General features: G+C 41.6%; 1 protein-coding gene across 1 annotated transcript in view; it reads left to right on the top strand.

The window, feature by feature from the left end:
• Nucleotides 1–27,849, top strand: part of ube2g1a (ubiquitin-conjugating enzyme E2G 1a (UBC7 homolog, yeast)) — a 78,664-nt gene that overhangs the window by 42,989 nt on the left and 7,826 nt on the right. Inside the window, exons 2-3 of the mRNA XM_078548716.1 lie at nt 7,974–8,076; nt 24,467–24,564. Of these exons, the coding sequence (XP_078404842.1) occupies nt 7,974–8,076; nt 24,467–24,564 (201 nt within the window). The remainder of the gene's footprint in view (nt 1–7,973; nt 8,077–24,466; nt 24,565–27,849) is intronic.

The following is a 27,849-nucleotide window of genomic DNA, read 5'->3' on the forward strand; positions in this document are numbered from 1 at the left end:
ACAGTTGTTAAATATTCAGTTGGAGCTCTGCGGCAGCCATTGCTGCTGCAGAGCTCGCAACACCAGTTTGGGAAGTCCTATTCTAGACTATGCTCAGGTCACTGAGTGGGTCTTGAACATACAGCCGTCTGACTCGGTTGAGAGCGCTACCTGCTGACCATGGCAATCGCACGATTTTATAGCGAAGCTTTCAGTCATATTCTGAAGAATCTGTAATTAGTAGACTGGGGGATGGCGAAGAGAGGAAATGAAGAATTTTGCATGACTGACTTGGTTTGCTGTTTTACCATAAATTTGCATGAAAATTTACAATTTGACTAACGAGCAAAATAAGCTGGACGGAATTTGTCATGAGTTTAGCTTGTGTTGCTGGTATGAACACAAGAATTTGGAGCAGAAGTAGGCCACTCAGCCCCTCAAGCCTGCTCCACCATTCAGTAAGGTCAGTGCTGATTTTTCTACTTCGGCAACACCTTCCTGCACTATCCCCATATCCCTCCATTCCCTTAATATCCAAATACCTATTGATTCGATGACTGAGCATCCAGAGCCCTGTACGTTAGAATTACACAAGTTCTCAAATAATTCTTCTGAGATTGGACCCCCATGTTCTAGATTCTCCAGTCAGGGGAAACATCCTCTCAGCAACCACCCTGTCAAGTCCCTTCAGACTCTTGTACCTCCTGAGTCATCTTTCATTCCTCTAAACGCCATAGGCATAGTCTCCTCAGAAAACAATTCCCTCTTCCCAGGAACTAATCTAATCTAGTGAAGCTTCTACAATCCCTCTAGGGTAAGCATCTCCTTCCTTGGGAAAGGAGACCAGAACTGTACATAATATATCAAGTGTGGTCTTGCCAAGGCCCTGTATAATTTAGTAAGATTTCTTTACTCTTTATGCTCCAATCCTAATGTCATAACTGATATGTGATTTGCTTTCTGCTTGCTTTACCTGCAGGTTATTTTTCTGTAATTTGTGTACAAGGACACCTAGGTCCCTCTGAATACCAACATTTCACAGTCTCTCAATGTTTAAAAAAATTGCCTTTCCTGAAGTGGATAACTTCACACACTCCACATTTTATTCCATTTGCCATACTCTTGCCTACTTAATCTGTCTATTTCCCCTTGCTGCATCTTTATAGGTGGGAAAATAAGCTATAAGCAAACATTGCTAGTGAATTTGGATACATAAAACTTTGTCCTCTCTTCTAAGTCATTGATATAGATTGCAAATAGTTCTAGCTCAAGGATCCTTGTGGTACCCCACTAGTTACAGCTTGTTAAAAATGACCCAGCTTTATTCCTATAATTTTTGTTAGGCATGGACTAAGGATTGGATAATGTAATCCTGTGACTGTGAGCCCTAACTTTGTTTAATAACCTTATGTGTCACCCTATCGAATGCTTTTTGAAAATCCAAATACACCACATTCACTGGTTTCCCTTTATCTACCCTATAGTTGTTACATTTTCAAAACTCGTTTGTCAGACTCCATCTCCCTTTCATAAATCAGTGACTCCATACAAACATTTCTTTTTCTAAGTGCTCTGTTACCATATCCCTAATAGATTCTAGGATTTTTCCATACTACTTAAATAGTGGTTATGTTTGCTACCTTCCAATCAATGAGGACTGTTAGAAAATTCTCCATATTCTACAAGAGAAAGTCCATCGCATCCAGTATTTCAAGGGTTCAAGTCATCATCTTCAGGGGACTTGTCAGCCTTAAGTCCCATTAATTTCTCCACTACTACCTCCTTACTAATATCCTTGAATTCTTCCTTTTCATCAGGCTCTTGGTCCCCATTACTCCTGGGATCTTTTGTTGTCTGTTGTGAAGTCAGATAAAAATTATTTGTTTAATGCTTGCCACTTCTTTATTCTCCATTATAATTTCTTCTATCTCTGGGCCTCACATTTATTCTCTTCCTCTTTACACACCTATAGAAATTTTTGCAATCTGATTTCTCTTGCCTCTTGTATCCTATTTTCTCTATTTTGCTGTCATCCTTTGAATTTTAAAATCCTTCCGACCCTCAGGCTTACTAAATTTTTAGTAGCGTTGTAAGCCCCTCTTCCTTTAAGCTTATCCTATCTTTAACTTGCTGGCCATGTTTGGGCCACCTTTCATGTGGACTTTTTATTCCTTAAGGGATTGTATAATCATTGCAGATTATGAATTCTTAAAATGTTTGCCCTTGCCTTGCCTATCTACCATCGTATCTTTTTTAATGTAGTTTCCCAATCTACCGTGGCCAACTTATCCCTCGTTGCTACATTTGTTTGCTTCCTTCTAGTTTTAAGACTCTAGTTTTGGACTTAACTGAATTGCTCTCAAACTGGACATAAAATTCATCATCACCCATCCCATCGTGTCTTTTATTTCAAGTTATTAGCAAACTTGTCTCATTGCACAAACTATTTCAATTCAAAGGTTTATTTATTTAAAAATCAACTTCTGTTGTGGCCATGAAACAAGCTTTACAATCAATCATTCCAAGCAAAATACAAAAGGTAGAACACGGTAGAATAACATACCTATCATCAGTTTAGGGTATTTGCATTTTTGAGGTTCAAAGATAATCATTAGAGTTTGTTCATTTTGCAAATGCAATGTGGGATTGGACTATTCTTAACTCCTGTCATTTTACACCTTGATTCAGTTAGTTTTGAATTCTGAGCTGGTAGCCACTAAGATCTATCTTCAGGTAATAGTAATGAAGTTTGGAGATTGGCAACAATATCACAAAAGAACGACAGATTTGATTGTGTCTGTTTTCATGTGGTCCAAATGCAATTGTGTAAGTCTTCTGAGTAACTATAGAATTAGGGCCAAGAATGACCCTGAAAACCCTTTGTTGAACACTTTCAACGGCTTTGCATTGATGCTTTGTGATTCTGCTTGACCACATAGGAGCCCCCATTCCAATCAAGGAGATGGTTACTAGATCTAAAATAGCCTTTTCCCTAGTTGGTTCTTTTCATACTGATCTAGAAAACTAACTTGAATGCATTTCATGAGCTAATGCCCCACACTATTACTGCAGACTTGGTTTGTCCAGTCTATATAAAGATTAAAGTCCCTCATGATTACTGCATTACTCTTGTTACATCCTGATCTTATTCTCTGCCTGACACTTCAGCTGCTTTTTTGGGGGAGGGTGGGTGCAGTAGGTAGGCTATAAATAATCCACATTTTCTGTTCCTTGTTTCTTAGCTCCACAGAAACTGATGCCACATTTTTAACTTGAATCAAACAAAATATATCTGCAAGGGGGGGATTATTGTGGTGTGGTTTTGTTACAAATGAAACTCTAGCGGTGGTCACATCAGGTGATTTACTATATGAAAATTACAGCAATGTACCATTCCTTCCCAACAGCCCCACCCTTCCAAAGTTTACTAACAAATTTGCATTACGTAACATTTGTGACATCTGAAATTGAAAGGACGTGACTTGTGTACATTTGGAGTAGGGTGGTTTCTGGCAATGACAAAGATGTTTGTTTTAAGCAATTCGCAAAAGATTAACCTGATTTTAGGATAAACTTGCCACTTTCACTTTATGCAGCAAGTAATTTGGCTGTGGTGTAGACTGAGATAATGAAACAATTGCACTGAAAACATGGCATTGCTAGCCAGCTGTTGCATTAAAATTAGTTTAGCCTGCCAGCACAACTTGCAAAACCTGTGTACTCCTCTTAAATATTTTTCACAAAGGCCCATCATGCAATCTCCTTCAGCAATAAGACAATCAGATGCTCACAAACTCTTTTGCGTGTGCTCTCTCTCTGAAGGAATGTAATCATATTTTGAAAGCAATGGCAATGAGTGACTTTTTTTTCAAGAATAACATTAACCAGATGCAGGGTTAACTTTTTCAGGCATGTAGCCTAGTTTTGTTTTTTTGGCTGAATTTCCTGACAAAGTATGTTTTTTGTGTGGAGGCTCTACAGTTAAGTCTGGTGATCAGTCGTGAAAATTAACTAATTGCTCCTAGTTGTTAAAGGATGATCTTAATTTTCCAATCTGTTAAATGTTTAGTTTCTAAATTGATCTACTTTGGTTAGGCTGTACAGACCATCCCAATGTTGTTCCTAGATAGCAAAATTCTAACTTTGTGCAGCTTCACAGTGAAGATGAGGAACGCATCCTCCAGCGCAAGTTAATTTCTTGCCAGAATTGGGTGAAAGTAAGTTGCTAGCGATGTTGCATTGCTGCAGAAACCATTAGTTTATCAACTTGAAAATGATATTCACAGTAATAACTTGTAAGATTACCTTATCTGACCAATGTAACAATATCTACTAACCATATTGAATGCTCTGCTCAATGTTATGCTCGCTCTCATACCATTGCAGTACCAACAAATAGCAGTTTAAATTATTCTTCCCTATTCTGATCTTTGCTGAAGAGGCACTGAATTGTGACAAGATATAACCTTGTGAAGAGGCAGAGCTTTCTTCCTGTAAGCTGATGTATTTATTAACAGGGGAACGTAATTGAATGCTAAAGCATCAGACTAGGTTGCTTAAACATGTCTAGTGCAGAAGAATGGTAAAGGTTATATGCTCTAGCACCTAATTTTGTTAATTATTTGGAGATCAAGATGACGTTATGCTCAAACCAAATGAGAGAACTCTGGGAAGGCAAATGGAATTTCCGGTTGTATTTCCAGGACTATCTGGTCTTATACCAAGAGCACTAGCCTAAGTAAGACTTTGGTATGCTTGCATTAGAGCAATGTTGTCTAATAGAATTTTGGTAACTTGCCAAACTTTGTCACCTGATATAAAAAATATATGAAATATTAGTAAAACAAATGCACAATATTTTAAAAATGGGGTTGAGATTTCAAGCCATCAGCAATCAAGACCAATACACACAATGCCAGAGCCAGGGGAATAGATCCAACTGTTCCGCAAAGTAAGCCTGCTGTACACACTTTCAAAGGGTTGTGAAAAATAAATTTTTACGGAGTGAACTGTCTTCATTTAAATGAATTGTATATTCTGAGACTCTGGAAGGGAAAAGAATTACCAAATCACCATGAATTGGCTTCTGCGCTCTTGGCTGCCATTTCCAACACAACATCTGGACATTTTAATAGACCTTTGGCTCATGGCCAGCCTCCTGTAATCTCCTTTTATGCCAAAAGTACCCTATTCCTTTAAATTGCTTAACAGATCGTAACAGAACGCATTTGAATGTTGCTGCATCATCCCAGCTTGCCAAAATTGTACATTTCCACCCTAATTGGCATCTATGCAATGTTATTTGTCACTCACACACCTCAACTGTTTTTTGTAAAAACTGCCAGTTACTAGCTAAATAAAACCAAGTTTTTCTGTTAGCAACTGCTGTGTCTCTAGATTCCCCAAGAAAATTTTGCAAGTAATTTGACTGCTGTCCTTGTAAAGGCAAGCTTTCACAGCACTTCACAGAGCATCTCACAAATTCATCGCCATTTAGAAGCACTTAGAACAGGAACAGAGAAGGTAACTGTTGGGTTCCTTCAACACTGAACAGAAACCCAACCCTGCATATTTTATCCTTATTACTATTTCTTATTTTTAAACTGGACTTTTCTGGTAAACCAAGACAATTAAGATGGTTGACCCTCTGTCTGGAAATTATCCCCCAGTGGCCTTCAGAACAGAAGAGTTCTCTTAGTTTCGGGACTGTCTCACCTCGCTGTGGCTAAGGAGCTTCTAACCGACCACCTGGGCTGTACGTACCAATTACAAAGGGAGCTACAGGAATGCCATTTGCATTTGATAAGCCAACCTTGCTAGCAGATTCTGTGGGCCTGTTGAGACAATAGCTTCCCAAACACCAGACCCTCTACACGTATGGCACCCCTTTCAACCCATAGTGGCTGAGGCATTATCAGTCCCAAAAACAAAGCCAAATTCCAAGCGCTGGATAAGCATCCTTTGTTGAAGTCACTGTGGCGAAGCAAGGTCACATGACCCAACACTGGCCTTTTGAGCAGTTTAATATTACCTTTCTTAGCTGTGCAGCCAGCCTGCTGTTTAACATCTAATTGGCAGGCCGCTCAGAAACAAGCTCTGTTCAGGATGGACCACCAGCCCATCTAACCTGACTCTACTGAAAGATTTTGCATCCTTGCCTACAGAACTGACGCTATCCCTGTGTGCTTACTTGACATCAACACCACCTGAAAAAGTGAATCATACATTACTGGCCTCTAGCCAACTGACCATTGAACGACCACGTGATGGAAAGACTTCCTCGTTGGACTCTGACTTTGGGTTCTGGAACTCATGAACTATTATTCAGTTTTTCTGTGGTCCTTGTAAACCTTCTTTCCTCTCGTTACTGTGTGAATGCAGAGTGGGAAGTTGTGGACTCTCCTTTTCACTGGCTTTGAATGTGTACAATAAACTAACCTGAGTTAATCCTAACTAGAGTTTGCTGTGGGATTATTAGTAAAATTAGATTACACGAAAACCAAGGGGTTGGGAAAATATGCCACCATTTATTCTTAAAAACTAATTCACAACACATTCTGTTTATGGACAAGTGGTAAGAGGACAACAGTGCTGTTTGAACTGACCCCCTCCTGTCCAAAACAGTAACAAAGGGTGGAATATTTTTCTTGTTTGATTGAACAAGTGGCCCTTCAGCTTCTGAGTCACTAGTTACCCAACAACTAAATTATATTCCAATAAACATAATCACAGTTGGACTGATATGTGATTCATGTCTAATAGCAATGTGGCTGATTCTTCCTTGCTTAATTCAGGACTGATGACAAATAGCGGGCTAGAGAGTGACACCCATACTCATACCCAGCACTGTAACTTTAACACATCTGAGTCTTGCGTGGCTATAAAAATGAACAGAATTAATTTTCCATGTGTATGTGGCCAATTAGTCATGCAGTGAGCATATTAGACAACACTGCAATAATGTGCCTAGTTTTGTTCCATGCACATGAAGGCTGCCTAGGTTCTGCAGACTGTGCAAAGAAGTGACGAGAATGATAACCAAAAGTCCTGCTACTGTGCAACAGCAAGGCTGATTTGGTCATTTTAATTTAATGAAATGTATGCGTGGAAGGGACATGATTGAAGTTTTCAAAGTAAAACTATTTGGTAGAGCATGGTTGAGAGGGATCGTGTATAACGGCGAGAATGATGGCATGTGTGTACAATTTGAAGGCAGTCAGTTTCATCTGTGCTGACTTTTCTTGGCGGACTTTTTGCATGCTTTCTCTCCTGTCTTAGCCAACTGGAACTGTATCCAATCTTTTTTTTTGTTGTCTCAATGTTTGTATTTCCCCAGCAAAAGCTTTTGGACCAAGCTTAAGTTCCTTCTGGAACAAACTGCTGAAGTGTAGTGGGTGTGGATTTTCTGCAGGGAACGTGACAAAATTCTTTGAAAAGAGGACAATTTCTATTAAAGAATAAATTGCTATTTAGCTGGGATTTTGAGGAACATTGAGCTCTTTAGTCTCTAGATTGTTGCCTTGGAGTCAGGAATATGCCTAAACATGTTGCCCATCCTAAGGAGTCTCTCCTTGAGGGGTGAGTCGATGATGTAAATGATTGCAGAATGTCTGAGGGTGGTGGGGATGGGACCTAATGATTTGTTCCCATGCTTTGTGTGTTGCACTTGGGGGTGCAGTTTCCAGTCAGTCTCTACTGTGGCTCAGGATATAGGAAAAACACATTCCTGCTTACCTAGGCCATTAAACTGCAAATTCATTAAACTTGTCCTTTCCAATGCCACAATTGTTATCACTGCAATTTAAAAATAACACTTCAAAAGAACAATATTGTACATGTTTTCATGAATAGACTTTTGATTTATAGTGTTGTCTGCAGGGCTAACTGAAAGGTAACTGATGGTGTGGTTCTTTTGAACAATGCTCTGTCACAATTTTATGTGAAATATTAGAAATTGCTAGAAATGTAACCTTTGTCCATACTTATCATTCTAGAGCTGAACAAGAATCCTGTTGATGGTTTTTCAGCGGGGTTGATCGATGACAATGATCTATACAGATGGGAAGTACTTATCATAGGCCCTCCTGACACACTATAGTAAGTATTGCACCTATGGCCTATTTTAGGATGGGTGATTATGCTTTGCTTCATCTCTAGAGTCCTGCAATACGCTGAATAAAACGGTTTGCAAAACTTGGGCATGCTGATGACCTGTTCCCAATGTTGTCAGTTTGGAGGGTGTCGGGGAGAAAGCTATACTGTGCTTAAACTTTATGCACTTGATTATTTTCTAGGCTGTTTTGCAGTGGGTTCTTGAGTCTGCAAAGGAGAAACAAAAAATGGGTGACTCTGAAATGCTCTAGTTTTAACCAGAATTCTGGTTAAACAGATTCCTAATAAAATTGCCCCTCTTTTTGGTTGTAACCAAGCCAGTGATTCAGCAAAGCTTTAACCTTACCAGCCCAGCCAAGTCCTGAGGGGATGAAACTCTGCACTAAGCTGCATGGAATGAGTTAAACCACTCATTTAAGCCCAATTAGTGGTTGTGGGTCCACTGTACAAAATAACTGGCCAAATGCCCTACATGACTAATGTGGAAATAGTGATTTTTGCGGGTGAGGAGAAGAAAGAAATTGGAGCTTTTTCTTGCTTATACTGTTCAGAATAATATGTGCAAACCGACCTAGTGATGTAGTAAAAATGCAAGTGCTGACTCCTTCAGGAGATGAACAAATGGCTTTCATGTTCTAATTAACACCATACACTAAATTGAACTGTGCAAAATTTTAGATTATTTCATGATCCTGAGGCTGGCTTGTGGGAAGGTAGAGTTGTGGCTTCTCCATCCCAAGGAGGGTGAAATTGTGTCTATAAAGCAAGGTCCTGTGGATTTAAAGGTGCAGTGCTACTGTACAAATAGTTTTCATTGGTAAACATGATTTATGTAACAAAATAGTATGGTGCTGGTATGTTTGTTACATGAGTCTTACAAAAACTGTAGTGACATTACAATCAAATGGAATCAAGACTAAGGCTCTGGTGCTGTGACACCAAAGGAAATGCTTTGTGGTTTTGTCTTCTAGTTTTTCTCATGTTGGGGGGTTTTGTTTTCACCCTTTTTGTTCTGCCCTCAAAGACTGATTTTTTTTTTTAAACCCAATCCCTCATACTTGCGTAGCCAGTGAAGATGAGTGAAGTGGAATATTTATTTCCATATCTGTAGTTCCAGTAAACTAGCCTTACAAAAGCTGTGTATTCGAATCAGCTGCTTTTTTGCTGTTCCTCCTTTTTTCGTGTTGGCAACTTGAATGCAATGTGATGTAAATATCATCACTGTGTTGCAAAGATGCATCATTTTATCATTGACCAGAGTTACCTTAAATGACACTGGCCAGCAATATAAACCAACAAAGGAAAGGTATGGAGGTGGAAGGGCTGGAGATCTGTAGAGTCTCAGCCCCAAATCTCAGTAGAAGCAGCTCTTGGAATCTGGAGAATCTAAGGATTATAATCAGGGCCTGTAGAATTCAGCACCTTAAGGTCAGTTTCTATGACCAGTCCAGCCAAATTCTGATTTAAGGATGTAAGATTTCTGGGGCATGTCTAGTCAAGTTCTGCAGTACGTTACTTAACATTCTGTATATTTGCTATCTTGTGGTGCATTTATATTGAAGACTGGTCTGTGGCTTTTTAGGCTCTGGCAGCCTAGCTGGAACTTTTAACTAGCTTCTGTACAAGGTTGGATATGTACAGAACTATTGCCCAGAAGTTAGAAATGTGAATGTTCATAATGATAAGGGAGAATCCATGCAGTCTATACTTAAATGGGATTAAGTGTCCATTAGACTTGGAGTACTTCATAAACTTGGTTTAATACTGCACTGGGTTTACACTCTACTGAATGACGAGTCTAATTGGTGAGATTGCTTTCTCTCGAGAGGGTTTCTCTCCAGTTGGGTTGAGTCCAGGAATTACTTCAGACATTGAGCTTGCAGTCTAGTTGCACCCTTAATTAGCAACCAAAATAGTAACTCAAATGCACAAGGTCTGGCACAATTCTAAGTGCAGGAGCCGGGGATCAAAACACAGGCTGATCATTCAAGTGGTCACTTGTGCTGTGACGGAATGGATCAGGAAATGGGGTTGGTTCACCCTGCTGAAATTACCAGCAATTCTAATTTTTAAAGATCTTTGCCTAGCAGGGAAGCCTGTGACATGGGATGCAGTAGAAGAGCAGAGGAGTTGATCAATGATTTCAAAAGAAAATTGAAGGGTGTTTGAAGGAAATAAATTAGCAGGGCCACTGGGGTAAAGCAGGGGAATGGGACTGACTGGTTTGCCTTACAGAGAGCAAGCGTAGATTTGATGGGCTGAATGGCCACCTATGCTGTATATGACTGCGAGCAAAAGATCAGAGTTTGGATTGTGTTTTATTGTTGAGGGAGGGATTGTGGTGGTGGGAGTCAACCAATTAGAGAGGAAAGCATGTTAGAGAGGAAAGCATGCTGGGTCTAGAGGAAACTAAAGGCACTTGCCTTATTGATCCAGCCGTTCTTTTACCTGTCTAGTTTCCCAAGGTCTAGGAAACCTTGGCCAAAATGCATTTTGAGAAGCGGGGCGGATGAAGAAAGCCTTAAAAACAAGGCATGCAACCTCCTTGAGCTCTTATTGACTGACCAGTCTCCTGAGTGTGGATTGATCGTCTGGCCTTACCTCTGTTTAAACCTGAAATGGCCAGTTCAGGTTTTAATTTTGGTTTCAACTTCTCACATTATCTCAGCCCATTGATTCTAGGGGTTAAAATTACACTGCTGTTTGCTGTACTTCAGTGTTTTATGTTGTGCTGATTTTCACAGGCACAGGTCTCTAATAGAAAATGTACACTTGAAGCACAGGAAATATTATTAAGGGTTGACTTTTTTTCTAGCCAAACTAATTGTCAATTCCAAACTACAATTTGATGGAGAAACCAAGATGGTAGCCAAAATTATTTTTTGAAAATACTTGATTTTTAATTTGCTCCCTTCTGTTTGTACTTGACTTGTATCTTTAGTTCATACCTTTCTGCTATTGATTCACACTTTCCTTGCATCAGGTTTCTTTTTGTTCCCATACTGTCATTCCAGAAGCTGGCACAACTTGTCTAACAAGGCTTTAAAAGTTAGAAAAAATCTGAACATGTAGATAAAGGAGCATGTAATAAAGCACACTGCTGAAACTCCAGAATGAATTGCAGAATGTATGTAGAAATTTATCCCTCAAATGCTGTGCAATTTTACTGTGTGATATTTTTCACAACAGCACACCCTACTGCTAATACATATTGAAAACTACATTGAACATTTCTTCTCACTTGATTGTTTTATAAATATGGAATTCCATTGTCACAACTAAAGAGCTTGCTCTCCAAATTGGATAGAATAAAGCAGTTGGGGCTGACTAAGCACTTTACAAATCAGCTATCACTAATCTGCAAGAGTCCAGTTGGTCATGGTATCCCTACCATTACTCTTCTTTGGTGCACTCCACCAAAAACAAATTACTTTATCACTCACTGCTGTGTTTTTATGAACAGGCATGGCTGCACTTAAAAGTAATTAATTGGTGGTGAAGCACTGTCACAGGATGTGGGCTATATGTATAGCATGTTCTCTTACTGTTCAACTTTTCCAATCACAAGGAGTGGAAATACAAGCAGAAGTTGTATTATATTCTGTGTTGTGTATGTGTGTGTGTGGTGTACATAACGTTGTCTGACCTCAAATTTAGCCTCTAGCAGCTACTACCCAGCTAGAGGCCAATCAAACCAGTAACTACAACAGCAGTGACTTTGTATAGCATCTTTTTAATGTAGGAAAATCCCCTGAAGCAATTCGCAAAGATTGATCAGACAAAATTTACACAAAACCAAAGAAGACAGAAACAGAAGACTGAAAGTTACGATTTAGGGAGAACAGTCAGGGCCCAGATAAATGAAAGCATGGCTACTAATAAGGCAAGAAAAGTGGAGGACCCTGTGGCCAGAGTTTGACGACCATAGTCATGGAGGGTGGAGAAGAGGATGGGGCGTGACCATGAGGAATTTGAATATGAGATGAAGAATTATAATTGAGCTGTTTGTGGACCAGGAGCCAATATAGATCCTTGAGCAGGTTTGATGGGTGAGCATGCATTAATTAAGATATGGGTAGATGACTTTTGGAGGACCTAAAGTTTAAACCATAGAAGATGGGAGGCCACCCAAAAGCATTCAAATAGTAGATGTAACCACAGCATAGATTTCGGCTGCAGATGAGATGAGTCAGGGGCAGCACCTGGCAATATTATGAAGATGAAAAGTCAGTAGTCTTTGTAATGGAGGAGATATCTGATTCTTGGTCCAATAGGGCATTAGGGTTGAAAACAATCTGGTTTAGCCAGAATGTCCAGAGAGAGAGGGGATAAAATATGGGACAACACTTGCCTGGAACCAGTCAACATTTGGCTGGGGTTTTGGTCTTCCCACTGTTTAATTGCAGGAAATTGTGGCTCATTAGAACTGGTTATTTGATGAGGTGTTGGAGGAGTTTAGAGAGGTGCTGGTGATGTGCAGGGGGCTGCCATCAGCGTAAATGTGAAAACAAACAAGTCTTAGGGTTCTTGAGACTCCGGAGATAAATATGTGGGAGTGAGAATAGAAGTTATTGTGATTTATTCTCTGCCTGATTAGATGGGTAAGGACAATCCCACTCAACAGGATGTAGTGATTATTTGAGAGCTGCAGAGCAGCAAAGAAGGATCATGCACCTCAGTCGGTCACTGAGTCTTTTGTTACATTGATTTAGAGCCTTTTCTAGTCTGTGGCAGGGGTCGAAATCTGGAGTGGTGCAAACTATTTTCATGTATTTAAAAGCACTTTAGTCAGGTATAAGCTGTTGGTCTGTTACTCTTGAGGCAAGTATCCTTGTTTTGGAGGATTGTTTTGAATGCAGCGTCGACCTGGTGATGCAAAGCGGTGACTCGTAGTGTAATCAGTTTAGTGTTGATGCTGTACAATTTGCTGCACTTCAGCATTGAACAAAATCAGTTCTCTGTGGATTATTATTTTTAGATGGTTTTGTCCAGATATCACTAACTTTGCTGATGACTTATCAAACATGAACTGCAAACAGCATCTGAGACTTGTAAGCTAGATGGTTAAAACTTGTCAAATTTTGTTTATCCTTTATATACTTGTACCTTTAAAATAGTGCCAGAAACAAATACAGTGAGTGACCGTCTACCTTTTGTAGGTAGCATTTCTTCTTCTTGAGCAGTCCCTTGGGATCGAGTATGAATTGCTTCTATTGCAGTTCAGTGGGTTCAGAGATGGCTGCAAAGTCCAATATGTGATCTGCAGACTCTGCCACATGTTGGGCAGGTGTTGCTTGGTAGGTTTGGGAGGTTTGTGTGCTCTCTCCATGCCTTGACTTTGCCTCTGTGTTCCTGAAGAAGGCTTTCAGTGGGTTTGGTGCCTTCCTGAATGAGCCTTCTCTACTTTGGCTGGCCTCAAGCCAGGGACTTCCATGAGTTGGTGGAAATATTTGACCTCTTCAGGGATGCTTTTGAGGACGTCCGTAAAGCCTTTCCATTGTCCTCCTGGGAGCCTCCTGCCACGACCAAGTTCCGAGTAGAGCAGTTGCTTCACGAGATTTGGAGGATCTTGCAGTGGCACGGCTGGTGATACTTCTCGGAGGTGCCTGCTGTAGGTTGTCTCATCTTCAAAGCATGTAGGAGCACGGAGATCACTGTTGCCTGGAAAACCTTGACCTTAGTTTCTGGTTTGAGATCCTGGTCCTCAAATACACTTAATTTTCCTCGGGGAGGTAGCATTTAGTAACTGTCATCATGGCAGGATGCTACAATCGTTTAAAGGTTGCTGATCTTCTGATTCAGCTATAATTGGATTTTGTGTTGCAACCTACCCATTTCCCAATTTAGAGAGCCAGGAGGAGGTAGTCCTAGGTCTTTGCTGCTCTGCAATCTGGTATCTACAGGAAAAATCCCTTTTATGGGGTTTGGCAACTTGCTTGATTCATACCTAATGTTTGGAACTGGAGGTCTGATTATTACAGCCAAGTTGTGAATGAAACCCATTTTGTGACACTTTCTACAGTGACACCTGTTAACATCTGCCTTGCAAAGTGTTCATTTTTAAATGTAATAAACTTTTCTAAAGGAAAATGGGAGTTTGCTGTTTGCTGCTGTAAGAATTGGTTTTAAACCAAACTGTTCAGTTGTATTGCAAGGCCATGAGTCAGGTTTAGTTAAGTCTAATAGTGCATGCACTTTTTACTAGCAATCATAATATGATTGCATTCAAAGTAGTGTTTGAAAGGGAAAAATGCAAAACAGGTACTAAGATTCTAGATTTGGGTAAGGATGACTTTAATAGGATGAAACAGACCGTCCACAGTAAATTGAACAAATCTATTAATGGGCAAAAAAACAGGACCTGTGGGAGGTGTTTCTTCACTGTGATAGAGAACCAGTTTATACCCCTGAAGGACGAGAGTACTACTTTGCAAAAAAGACAGCCATGGACAGATAAGAGGTAAGAGATTATGTAAAACTAAAAACGAAAAGTATGCAAAAAAAAAAAGCAGAGATTGTGGTCAAAAGGAAAAATGCTTAAGGGTAACAAAGCAGATGGTAAGAGCTACAAAAAGGTGAATGAGAAGAAACTTGTAAGGGGTGTCAATCAACATGGCCTTTACAATTATTAGCAAAAAGAGGGTGATCAGAAGCAATGTGGGCCCACTTTGCATCAGTATTTACAATAGAGGAAGAGGTCAGCATGCTAGACATCTAGAGGAAAATTATTGGGACAGGGACGCAGCAAAATTAAAGTAAGCAAGATAACAGTATTGGAGAAATTAATGGCATAGTGACAAATCCCCAGGACCAGAGTGCTTCCATCCCAGGGTTTTAAAAGATACAGATGAAAACATTGTAGATGTCCAAACTATAATCTTCCAAAATAAAAACAGAAAATGCTTGGAATGCTCAACAGGTCCAGCAGCATATGTGGAAGTAAAACAGTTAACGTTTCAGGTTAAACTTTTCATCAGTTTACAAGAAGTGGCTATCCTTGAGAATGTGACTAGTGGTGGCCTGCAAAACTCTGTATTGGGGCTTCATTGATTCACTGTTTATTAATAATTTAGATGATGGGATAGAATGCCGCATACCAAATTAGCCAATCTTACAAAGGCAGTATTATAAACAGGTGGAAGTGTCATAGTACAAAAAATATTGATAGGTTAAGTGAATAGGGAAATCTGTCAAATAGATTTCAATGTAGGCAATTGTGAGGTGATCCACTTTGGATCTAAAAAAGACAGAACTGGTACATGGAAGACGTTAAGAGGGAGGAACAGCGGAGGCCCAATGAGACTTACTGAATAGGTGTGTTGGGGTCCAGCAACTCAGATCATTACAATGTCATTAACAAGACCAGAACATTATCAAAGGTTAATGGAATGCTGGCTTTTGGAGGACTAGAATATAATGGGGTAGAAGTCCTGCTTCAGCTATACAAAGCCTAGGTTAGACCACAGCTGGTGTACTGCAAGCATTTCTGGCCACCACAATTTAGGTGGGGTCTATTGGCCTTAGAGGGAGTGTAGTGTAGACTTGGAATAATATTTGGACTCCAAGGGTGAAGCTACGAGGAGAGGTTGTTGTGTTCCTTAGAATTTAGATGGTCAGGGGCTGATTTGATTGAAGTATTTAAGATATTATGGGAACAGTTTCCCAGTTGAGGAGTCTTGGACTAAATAGCAAAAATTAATCTAAAATTAGAGCCAGAAGATCATAGGCAGTTGAAAATCTCTTCCACATATGGTAATTGATCAATTGTTAATTTTAAAACTGTATTTTGTTAGCTAGAGATATTAAGGAATATGGGGCAAAGGCAAGTACATGGATTTGGCTCACAGATCAGAAATGATCTCATTAAATGGCAGAATAGACTTGATGGCTAATTGGCCTACTCCAGTTCCAGGAAAGACATGCAATGTGATGTTGGAGGTACATTCAGGCAATTTGTATATGAACTGTAAAACGTGATTTTTATTTCTGAAAGACCACTTCCAGTTAGTCCAGGCACTTAGAATCTCCATGATGATATTTGTAAATGATGAGCAAAATAGTGTGCGCACAACTTGGCAGAAATTTCCTTCCTGACAGTGCTGTGGATGAACCTACACCACCTCATCTGAGATTACCTACCACTTGGTGTCAGCATTCAATATCGTCTGGATGGGAAGCTCTTAACCTTGGTTGTTTCCGGGCAAAACAAAACTCACTACCATGGGCAACATGGAGTCAGAGTTTGACACCATGGAAAGAGGCCCTTTGGCCCATCATATCTGTGCCGGTTCATCAAACCCCTATCTACCCTAAATCTCATTTTCCAGCACTTGGCCCATAGCCTTCTGCGCTAATAGACTCATAGAGAATCCATGACCTTAGTTTGCGGATGACTGCTGCATGATGGCTCACTCTGTACAGGGCATGCAAAGGACGCTTGACCTCTTCAACACCTCAGATAAGAGGCTTGGCCTGTTCTTAAACATCACCAAGAGGGAGGTCCTTCACCAACCTTCTCTGGGCTAGTTGAGCATCCGCTGCGTCATCCACGTAGATGGGGTGGCTCTGGAGCATGTGCAGCACTTCCCTTAACTCGGCAGCCACTTCTCCCAAGGGACTAGCATCGATGAGGAAGTCCAACACCGAGTCAACTGTCCTGACGCTGCCTCCTTCAATCTGTGCCAACGTGTCTTTAACAGCAGGGACCGTTGCAAGTCAACAAAGGCTCTGGTTTACACGGCCATTGTGTTGACCACCCTCTACTGCAACAAAATATGGACTGTCTACCGACGCCACATTAAGATCCTTGAGACCTTTCATCAGAGGTGCTTGCATCGAATCCTGGGGATCAAATGGGAGGATGGCCAGACTAATGCAAGCGCCCACCATGAAGCTGCATCTGCCAGCATTGAAGCCCTGCTCCTGTGGAACCAACTCTGATGGACGGGCCATTGCGCCTGGATGCCCGAAAATGGCCCCCCTCGGCAGGTTCTCTTCTCACAGCTCTCCATTGGCTGGCGCTCAAAGGGGGGGCCTAGGAAATGGTATAAGGATATGCCCAAAGTTGCCGTAAAGCACGGAGGCATTAACACCACTGACTGGGGGGGAGAATGCTGCTGATCACTCACATGGCACCACCTGGTCCATCTTCAAGCCACTTCAAGGCTAGGCGACTCGATAGTGAGGTGGAATGGCAGCGGCAGAGGAAGGGGAAGAAAACCAGGGCTGCGATTTTCATTCCCCTGCACAACAGCTTCCCATTGCAGAAGAACATGTGGATCCAAAATTGGGCTTCTCGGTCATCTGAAGTCTCACCAAGCCTGACGGACGTCATCCTATATTCCGAGGAACCACTGATGATCACCACCAGATGGGCTTCAGCAGTTAACCATCACCTTCTCAAGGGCAGTTGGGGATGGGCAATAAATGCCAGCGACACCCATATCCCGTGAAAGCGTTAAAAAAAAAGTAATTTACCAAAAGCGAGACACCTAGATGACTTAAAAATTGGTGTTCGCTGTGACTCAAGCTCCAAGATCCTTCTCCCAGTAGGTGTGTGTATTAAGTGTCTTCTACCAATTGGACATCTCACTTACTATTGGTTGAAATAAGGACAAAAACATAAGAAATTGGAGCAAGAGTAGGCCATTTGGGCCTTCGAGCCTGCCCCACCATTCAATAAGATTATGGTGGATCTGATGGTAGCCTCACTCCACTTTCCTGTCCACTTCCCATTGTCCTTGGCTCCCTTGTAGATCAAAAGCCTGTCTAACTCAGCTTTGAATATGTTCAGTGACTCAATCTCTACTGCTCTCTAGGATAGAGAATTCCAAAGATTAACGTCCCTCTAAAATAATTCCTCGTCTCAAGTCTTAAATGGGAGACCTTTTTATTCTACAATTGTGTCCCCTGGTTCTAGATTCCCCCATGATGGCAAACATCCTCTCAGCATTTACCCTGTTAAGCCTCTTCAGAATCTTGTTTCAAGAAGATCACCTCTCACTTTTCTAAACTCCAATAGGCATAGTCCCAAATTGCTGAACCTTTCCTCGCTTGCTGCCAGTGAAATGCCTTTTGAAGTGTGGCTACTGCTATAGGAAATGCAGCATTCGGCTTATGCACAACAATCCAACAGAGGGTGGTAGTGAGAAGTGACAGAAACATTCTGGGAGAAGTCAGCGTAGTCACCGCAACTCCGAAGGGGTTCGAGGAGAAGGACCCTTGCCCTCAACAGGAGGAAGAGCATCCAACAGAGGGTGGTAGTGAGAAGTGACTGAGAAGCATTCCAGGAGAAGTCAGCACAGTCACCGCAACTCAAGGGGATCGAGGAGGACCCACTGTCAAAGAATGGAATAGCCCCAAACATTAGATTGCTGTAGTGTTTCCATCCCTTCCTCCTCCTCAAACCAAAAAAAAAGAGAGGCAGAGGCAGTACCTTCAGGAGTGCACCAGACCTACGAGGGACACTCTTCTGAAAGTGGATTTTTTTAAAAAGCAGCTGATTGGTGAATAAATCCTGGTGATTTTTTTTTTCTCAATCTATTAAAGTAATTTATTGCTTAATACTGAGGTAGGAGCTTAAAAAGAAAGTATAGAGTAGTACCGTACAAGTATAATTAGTCAAGAAACAAGGTTCCTAGCTAACATAAATAAGGCCGCGAGATAGCGTATTTTTTAAGGGAGTAACTAGCTTAATCAAGAGGGACATCATGGCAGGAGAACTCAGACCTGTGATATGCTCCTCCTGCAGGAGATGTGAAATGAGGCACGCTTCCAGCGCCCCTGGTGACCATGTGTGCGAAAGGTGTGTCCAAATGCAGCTTATAGCAAACCGGATTTCGGAGCTGGATTGGACTCATTGTGGAGCATCCGCGATGCTGAGGAAGTCGTGGATAGCACGTTTAGCGAGGTGGTCACACCACAGGTGAAGATTACACAGGCAGAAAGGGAATGGGTGACCATCAGGAACAGTAAAAGACTCAGGAAGGTAGTGCAGGAGTCCCCTGTGGTCATTCCCCTCTCTAACAGATATACCGCTTTGGATATTGTTGCGGGGAGGATGGCCTCTCGGGGGAAAGCAGCAACAGCTAAGTTCACGACACCGTGGGTGGCTCTGCTGCTCAGAGGGGCGGGAGGAAAACAAGTGGCAGGGCTATAGTGATAGGGGATTCAATAGTTAGAGGCACAGACAGATGCTTCTGTGACCGCAAACATGAATCAAGAATGGTATGTTACCTCCCTGGTGCCAGGGTCCAGGATGTCACGGAGCGGTTGCAGGACATTCTGGGGAGGGAAGGTAAACAGCCAGTGGTCGTGGTACACATTGGTACCAACAACATAGGTAAACTAAGGGATGAGGACCTGCAAGCTCAGTACAGGAAGTTAGGAGACAAATTAAAATGCAGGACCTCAAATGTAGTAATCTCAGGATTACTCCCAGTTCCATGTGCTAGCAAGAGCAGGAATAAGAGGATAGACCAAATGAACATGTGCTGGAGAGATGGTGTAGCCGGGAGGGATTCAGATTCTTGAGGCACTGGGACCGGTTCTGGGGAAGGTGGGACCTGTGCAAACCGGATGGGCTGCACCCAGGCAGAGCTGGGACCAGTGTCCTTGCGGGGGCTTTTGCTAGTTCTGTTGGGGAGTATTTAAACTAGTGTGGCAGGGGGATGGGATCCCAGGAGTAGGATCAGATAGGTCAGATTCAGATCAGAAAAATGGAGGTAGAACATTAGCTAGGGACGTTGTGATAGACATGGAGTTACAGGAGAAGCAAAGTTTACAAAATGTCCAGCAAGGGAAATTGATGGGGTTAAACTGCTTATACTTCAATGCAAGGAGTATTACAAACAAGGTAGATGAGTTAAGGGCACAGGTAGACACATGGCAGCAGGATGTCATTGCTATAACGGAGACCTAGCTAAAGGAGAGATAAAACTGGCAGCTTAATATCACTGGTTATAGAGTCTTCAGACACGATAAAGTAGGAGATAAAAAAAAGGAGGGGGGGTAGCACTAATGGTTAAAGAATCAATTCCAGTTGTGAGAAGGGATGATATACTAAATGGATCAACAAACAAGGCTTTATGGATTGAGCTTAGAAATAAAAAAGGGGCAGTCACACTACTCGGAGTATACTACAGACCCCCAAATAGTGAAAGGGAGATAGAAGAACAAATATGTAGACAAATTTCTGCTTGTAAGAACAAGAGGGCAATACTAGTAGGAGACTTCAACAATCCTAATATCAACTGGGATTCAAACAATATAAGGGGCACTGAGGAAGAAAAATTCATGCAATGTGTCCAGGAAAATTTTTTCAACCAATTAGTGACAAACCCAAAGAGAGGAGATGCAACTCTAGACCTAGTCTTGGGGAAACGAAGAAGGGCAAATGGGTGAAGTGACAGTTGGCGACCATATTGGGGACAGTGATCACAATTCAGTTAGATTTAGCATTACCATGGAAAAGGACAGAGATAAAGCAGGAGTAAAATTCTTGAACTGGTGGAAGGCAAATTTTGCAGAAATGAAAAGGGACTTGGCTGAGGTGGACTGGACAGCACTGCTGGAGGATAAAACAGTGGAAAACCAGTGGGAAGCACTAAAAAGCGAGATCCAAATTGTACAAAATAGACATGTCCCCTACAAAAATAAGAGTGCTCTGAGGATGATTTTCCAATCTTCACTAGATACAGGGGAGATACCAGAGGACTGCAGAAATGCAAACGTAGTTCCATTGTTTAAAAAGGGATCAAAGGAAATGCCAAACAATTATAGGCCAGTTAGTCTTACATCGGTGGTGAGCAAATTAGTAGAATCAATCCTGAGAGATAGGATTAACTGTCATGTGGAAAGAGATAGACTAGTCAGGGATGGTCAGCATGGATTTGTTAAAGGAAGGTCTTGCCTCACAAATTTGATTGAATTCTTTGAGGAAGTGACTAGATGGGTTGATGAAGGTAGTGCAGTGGATGTTGTGTACATGGATTTTAGCAAGGCATTTGACAAGGTCCCACATGGCAGATTGGTCAGGAAGGTAAAAGCCCATGGGATTCAGGGTAATGTGGCAAACCGGATAAAAGGTTGGCTTTGTAACAGGAAACAAAGGGTAATGGTGGATGGATGCCCTTGCGAATGGAAGGTTGTCTCAAGTGGTGTTCCACAGGGCTTGGTGTTGGGACCCTTGCTGTTTGTGTTATATATTAACAATTTGGACGTGAACTTGGAGGGCACGATTGGGAAATTTGCAGGTGACACAAAGATTGGCCGAGTAGTGGATAGTGTAGAGGATAGCCGTAATCTCCAAAATGATATAGATGGGTTGGTGGAGTGGGTGGTAAAATGGCAGATGGATTTTAACATAGAGAACTGTGAGGTCAAACAGTTACAGGGATAACACAATAAACAGGAATATACTAAAGAGGGGTAGATGAAGTGAGAGATCTTGGCGTACAAATACACAGGTCCCTGAAGGCAGCAGTTCAAGTAGACAAGGTTGTAAAGAAGGCATATGGAATGCTCTCCTTCATTGGCTGAGGTATAGAATATAAAAGTAAGGATATAATGTTGGAATTGTATAAAACACTGGTGAGGCCACAACTGGAGTATTGTGCGCAGTTCTGGTCACATTACAGGAAGGACATAATAGCTCTGGAGAGAGTGCAGAGGAGGTTTACAAGAATGTAACAAGCCTTTGACAAGGTCCCACATGGGAGACTTATAAAGAAGGCAAAGACACATGGGATACAGGGTAATCTGATAAGGTGGATTCAAAATTAGCTTGTAGGAGGCAGAGGGTGATGACAGAAGGATGCTTTAGTGACTGGAAGCCAGTGTCCAGTGGTGTACCACAGGGATCTGTGCTTGGTCCCTATTATTCGTCATTTATATAAACGACATAGATGACTATGTCGGGGGTAGGATTAGTAAGTTTGCGGATGACACAAAGATTAGCCGGGTGGTCAACAGTGAGGTTGAGTGTCTTGGGCTACAGGAAGATATAGACGGGATGGTCAAATGGGCAGATAAGTGGCAGGTGGAATTTAATCCTGAAAAGTGTGAGGTGATACACTTTGGAAGGAGTAATTTGACAAGGAAGTATTCAATGAACGGAATGACACTAGGAAGTTCTGAGGAACAAAGGGACCTTGGCGTGTGTGTCCATAGATCTCTGAAGGCGGAGGGGCATGTTAATGGGGTGGTGAAAAAGGCATATGGGACACTTGCCTTTATCAATTGAGGCATAGATTACAAAAGTAAGGAGGTCATGTTGGAGTAGTATAGAACCTTGGTGAGGCCACAGCTGGAGTACTGTGTGCAGTTCTGGTCGCCACATTATAGGAAGGATGTGATTGCACTGGAGGGGGTGCAGAGGAGATTCACCAGGATGTTGCCTGGGATGAAACATTTAAGTTACGAAGAGAGGTTGGATAGACTTGGGTTGTTTTTGTTGGAGCAGAGAAGACTGAGGGGCGACCTGATCAAGGTATACAAGATTATGAGGGGCATGGACAGGGTGGATAGGGAGCAGCTGTTCCCCTTAGTTGAAGGGTCAGTCACAAGGGAGCATAAGTTCAAGGTGAGGGGCAGGAGGTTTAGGGGGGGTGTGAGGAAAAACTTTTTTACCCAGAGGGTGGTGACAGTCTGGAATGCACTACCTGGGAGGGTGGTGGAGGCGGGTTGCCTCACATCCTTTAAAAAGTACCTGGATGAGCACTTGGCACATCATAACATTCAAGGCTATGGGCCAAGTGCTGGTAAATGGGATTAGGTAGGTAGGTCAGGTGTTTCTCACGTGTTGGTGCTGACTCGATGGGCCGAAGGGCCTCTTCTGCACTGTGATTCTGTGAATGTTGCCAGTGTTAGAAAAGTGTAGCCAAGAGGAGAGATTGGATAGGTTGGGGTTATTTTCCTTAGAACAAAGAAGGCTGAGAGGTGACTTGATTGAGGTGTACAAAGGGGAATAGATAGAGTGGACAAAATTGTTTCCCTTGATGGAGAATTCTAGAACTAGAGGACATAGATTCAAGATAAGTGGCAGAAGGCATAGGGGGGACATGAGGAAGAACTTTTTTACGCAGAGGGTAGTGGGTGTCTGGAATTCGCTGTCCAAGTTGGTGGTAACGGCAGAAACTCTAAACTCTTTTTAAAAAGTACCTGGATCTGCACCGTAAGTGCTGTAAACTGCAGGACTATGGGCCGGGAATAGGAAGGTGGGATTAGAAAGGGCACCTGGGTGTTCTCGGGCTGGCATGGACAAGATGGGCTGAGTGGCCTCCTTCTGTGCTGTAACTTTTCTATGGTTCTATGAGATGGTGACCAAGCAATCTGTTTGCTTTTATTTCACACAGTGCTGGAAAAACCCAGCATGTCTGACAGCATCTGTAGAGAGAGAAAGAAACGATTAATGTTTCAAGTCCAATATTTTCTTTGGAACTCCATCTGTTGGTTGAGGAACAAACATTGGCTCGACACTGGGAAAACTTTCCTCTTAAAATAGTGCTGTGGGATCTTTCCATCCTGCTGTGGCAAATCAGTTCAGCACCTTATGCAAAAGATAGCACCTTCAACAGTGCAAGCACACCCTCACTACTGTATTAGTGTCAACTTAGATTATGTAGTCCTAACTGGAGTCTTGAGTTGAACCCGCAATATTCTCAAGGTAAGAATGCTACCACTAAGCCACAGTTGACGGTCAAATTCTTTTCCTCTAGTTTCTGGCTGGCTAGTGAAAGCCGTTTTCTCTCTTTTTTTACTACCTTCTCTCTCAACGTAATTTTGAACTCCTGTCACTTTTACCACTAGAAAAGAGAAGGTTTCATTAGTCTCATCTCGTAATTAAAGCCTCTTATTCTTGATATCTAAAATTCTTCTATACTCATGGAAAGAGTTTGACATGCTTTATAAATTTAACATCCACAACTGGGTGCTGTTCTAACCACAGGCTAGCCAACAATGTGCCCATGTTTTGCAGTTGATTCAGCTGCTTGTATATTTTGCTCATGGATCTTTTTGTTTCTTCTATATGTGCCTAAATGGAGAAAATTTGTATGGAATATCTCCAAACCACTGCGAGTGTTCAACGGGGGGGCTCAACATTGTTTCCAGGCAAGCAAAGTAGCCTGGTTTGGCTACAACAGATCAGTATCAGGGTCTTTCTGAAGTGTGGAAGTGAAGTTCCTCTTCTGTTGCACAAATACAAAACTCAACCCTTGGTTTATGTTTAGACTTGTGCAAATAGTTTTGTTAATGGGTTTGACCTGTTTCCCCTCAGCACTGCTTAATTTCAGACTTGCCAGCTTGATATATTTTCTATGAAGTAAATATGACTGTTGTTTGGTTTGGAAAGTAACTGTTGTATCTTTATTCACAGTGAAGGCGGTGTGTTCAAAGCTCATCTTACCTTCCCCAAAGACTATCCCCTCAGGCCGCCAAAGATGAAATTCATCACAGAAATCTGGCACCCAAATGGTGAGAATAAAGTTGTCATTGTTTGCAATGCTTGACCATAGATTGGGGCATTGGTGGGAATGAAACGGGAGGATAATGAGGGGAAAGCACAACCTTGCATTTTAGCAAAATCTGCTAATGTAAATCTCCTGTAATTTTAGTACTTTTTGTGTGGTGAGGTTGGCACATAGAGGGCGTGTTGAGTATATCAGGTGAGTTATGCCCTGCATACTACTGTTTAATGAATGCACTCCCAACCTGCACTTTTTTCTCTGGTTTCCAAGAATTAAATGAGCAGAGATGGAAGTAAAACATACAATCCCTTACATACATCTCTTGGTATATGCACATCATTTGTCCCTTACACATGAGGAAAATTCTGCAGCTACAGCAATTCTGAAATAGAAAATACTGGAAATATTCAGCAAGTCAGGCAATATCTGCACGGAAAGGAAGGTAACGTTTCAGGTTAACCTTTCGTCAGGACTGAAACAAGTTTTAATGTAACTGGTTTTAAGCAAGTAGTGGTAGGAAAATTGGGGGAGGGGGCAGGAAGGAAGAATAGGTCCGTCATAGAGTGGAAGCCAGGAGAGATTAAATGGTGCATTTTTTTTTTAGTGACCAGCTTTATTTGTTAACTTCCCTGCAATGGTTGCACCTCTTTGTCTATGCCGTTGTGTTTTTGGAGTGCATTGTGCTTCACCTTTGATTTATAGAATCGTGGCGCACTTGGTCTAGCAGGGAACACAGCTCAACTTCATGGTTTTTTGCAGCTGATCACTGGCTGGAGATTTTGTGCTCATGGTTGTCAGAACTGGTTTTATACCCAAAGGGAATATAATGAAGTGCTACTGTCCATGTTTGTTGTACCTGTCCATCATTCCAGCAACCACAAAGGAAGAGAGCCTGGGCAGATAAACCCAAATCAGGCCCACGTGGAGATACAGCCTCAAGCTTTGAGCTATCTGATCTTGAAGTTAGTGCTAGTGAGACTCTCACCCTCTCAAACTGCCATTTTCTAATTCTTAGGAGGTGGAATATAAAGGGTTGGTCTTATGTTTTAAGTCCTTAACTTAAAATGTTTTTGTCTTGTGGGGTTCTGAGAGAAACACAATCTTAAAATGGTAACGGCTGGTTTGCATTCTGAATATATTTAGCAGCTTATGAGTTGAAGCTGGACATTTCACCACCATTAAGCAAAGATAACAACTTTCTACTTGGCTCTCTGGAAAAGATTTCCATTGTTGGTGATGAGTAGGGCTGTACACTTACTCTGCCTGAAGTAGAAACAATCGGGTCAATCAGACAACAGGTGAAATGTACATGGATGTACAAGAGAAAATAACATGACTTGTAAAATGTTTAAATGGAAAATGAGATAGTTAAAGGGGTTGACTAGATTTAGCATGAGCCAGTAGGAGGTAAAATAATTGAACTGAGACATTTACAGGCATAAGATGTGTGAAAAGCTGAGGTAGTAAGGCAGATAGAAATGGAAGCAAGAAAACTAACTGAATAAACAGAGCAGGTCAACACTGATCGTAGACTGCCCTGCTAGCTCACCCCAAGCACTAACATATTGCTTTTCCGCCCCCCTTCGCTCCTTCTCTTCCCTCCTTTACCACCCCGCTCTCCCTGGGAGCCCCAACCCTGTTCCTAGAATGGTGAAATCCAGTAGTTTATTGATAGGGAGTAAAGACACATCTACTCCACTATTGATACCCGTCAAACATTATAGGCACAGCATATTTCTTAGGACAACAGAGCCAGATATTCAGGTGGAATAATTGAAATTGCCTTTGTTTGCATTTGTTTATTATCCATGTCAAAAATTCAGGTTGGTGTTTTTAGATCTTTGTTTCTTTTAAACAGTTCCACTGTTGCATGGCCTTCTTCATCAATGATCAACTTTGAACTCATTTAAAAACAAAGTTGTTGTTTTCTGGTGCCAAGCTTGCCAGTTATCTTGGGTATTGACCTATTATGATCAATTTTGCCACAATCACTTTCCTAAGCCAATGACTACTGATTCTACATTCTAAACCTGTCACATCCTATTCTTGGCAGTAACGAGCTCAATGCTAGGCTACCGTCTTCCAATATTGGGATGCGATGTCTGCTTCACCATACAGCACCACAGTTCAGATTGATTTATTGTAACTAATCTTGTATTCCATCTGTACAGAAATGCTCCTCCACTCCTTGGTTAACTAAGCACTAATGGGACTGTTTCCAAGGGTGCCCTTGTTAAGATATGCGGTAACAGAAGAAGGCACTGATGTTAGTAGCCATAACCTTCAATTGGTTTGCGCAAATGTTGTATTTGGCTGTCCTGTCTCTTGAATCTAGGTTGGGAATATAGTAGAGTTGAAGGCTGATGCATAGTGGGTATCCACAGGAGCCTCATGAAATCTGATGGCTGTTAAATGTAATCTGACCATTTTTTGTAGCCATGTTGAGATTGAGCACCAGGACAGAAGAAACAAGGGGATTTGTATTGTGGTGCACTCGCACACCCAAATAAGTTGGCCAGTGTTAAATACTGCATTTCACATTAGCAAAGCCATTTAGACAATTTATGGAGTAGAGCACAGTGCTTGTCTCAGTGGTCTTTGGTTTTGTATGCCTGTGTTTTTGTTTCCTGACCACTACATCCCCTCTTTTTCCTCCCACCACACCGTCCCCCACCTACCACTTTTTGTTTCTTGGTTGGTCACAGTGAACCTGGTAGGATGATGCAGCTGGCTACTTGATTGGCCTTCAGAGCAGTTCTTCCTGGAGACGAGCCCAAAAAGCTCGGGAAGACCTGTTCTAGGTTTTCCTATACTCCTATGACCGTGTTTAATACTATTTGCATATTTGTTCTTTACAGTGGTCTCATTGTCACTGCAAGAGTGGGATTGTAAGCTTCAATTTCTCTGTAATTGAGTTCTATATTGATGTATTACTAATTCAGTGGCCAGATAGGGGAGATTGCTGCAAAATTTACAATACTGAATGCTTGTTCTAACTGTTCACCAGCATGTGCAACATTTGTCGAAGCCTTCATCTGGAAATTGAAGATATCCCCTTTTAGGTCTCTGGCTCTAGCCTACAACATAAAAATTCAAGTTGTACAAACCTGAGCTTTTCAAACTGGCTTTGGGTGACGGGGGAGTGCTGTTGTCATGCAGATTGGTTCATTGTCCTCTAGAGGAGTCAACTGTACACTGAGATTCAGTGTTCTTACCTGGTATGGAAATGTTAGATTATGTTTCTTATTTTCTTAATAAAATCTTATCACTTCACTTTCAGTTGTAATTGCTT

This window comes from Cetorhinus maximus, chromosome 9 (genome assembly GCF_964194155.1).
Source record: "Cetorhinus maximus chromosome 9, sCetMax3.hap1.1, whole genome shotgun sequence".
Taxonomy (NCBI): Eukaryota; Metazoa; Chordata; class Chondrichthyes; order Lamniformes; family Cetorhinidae; genus Cetorhinus; species Cetorhinus maximus.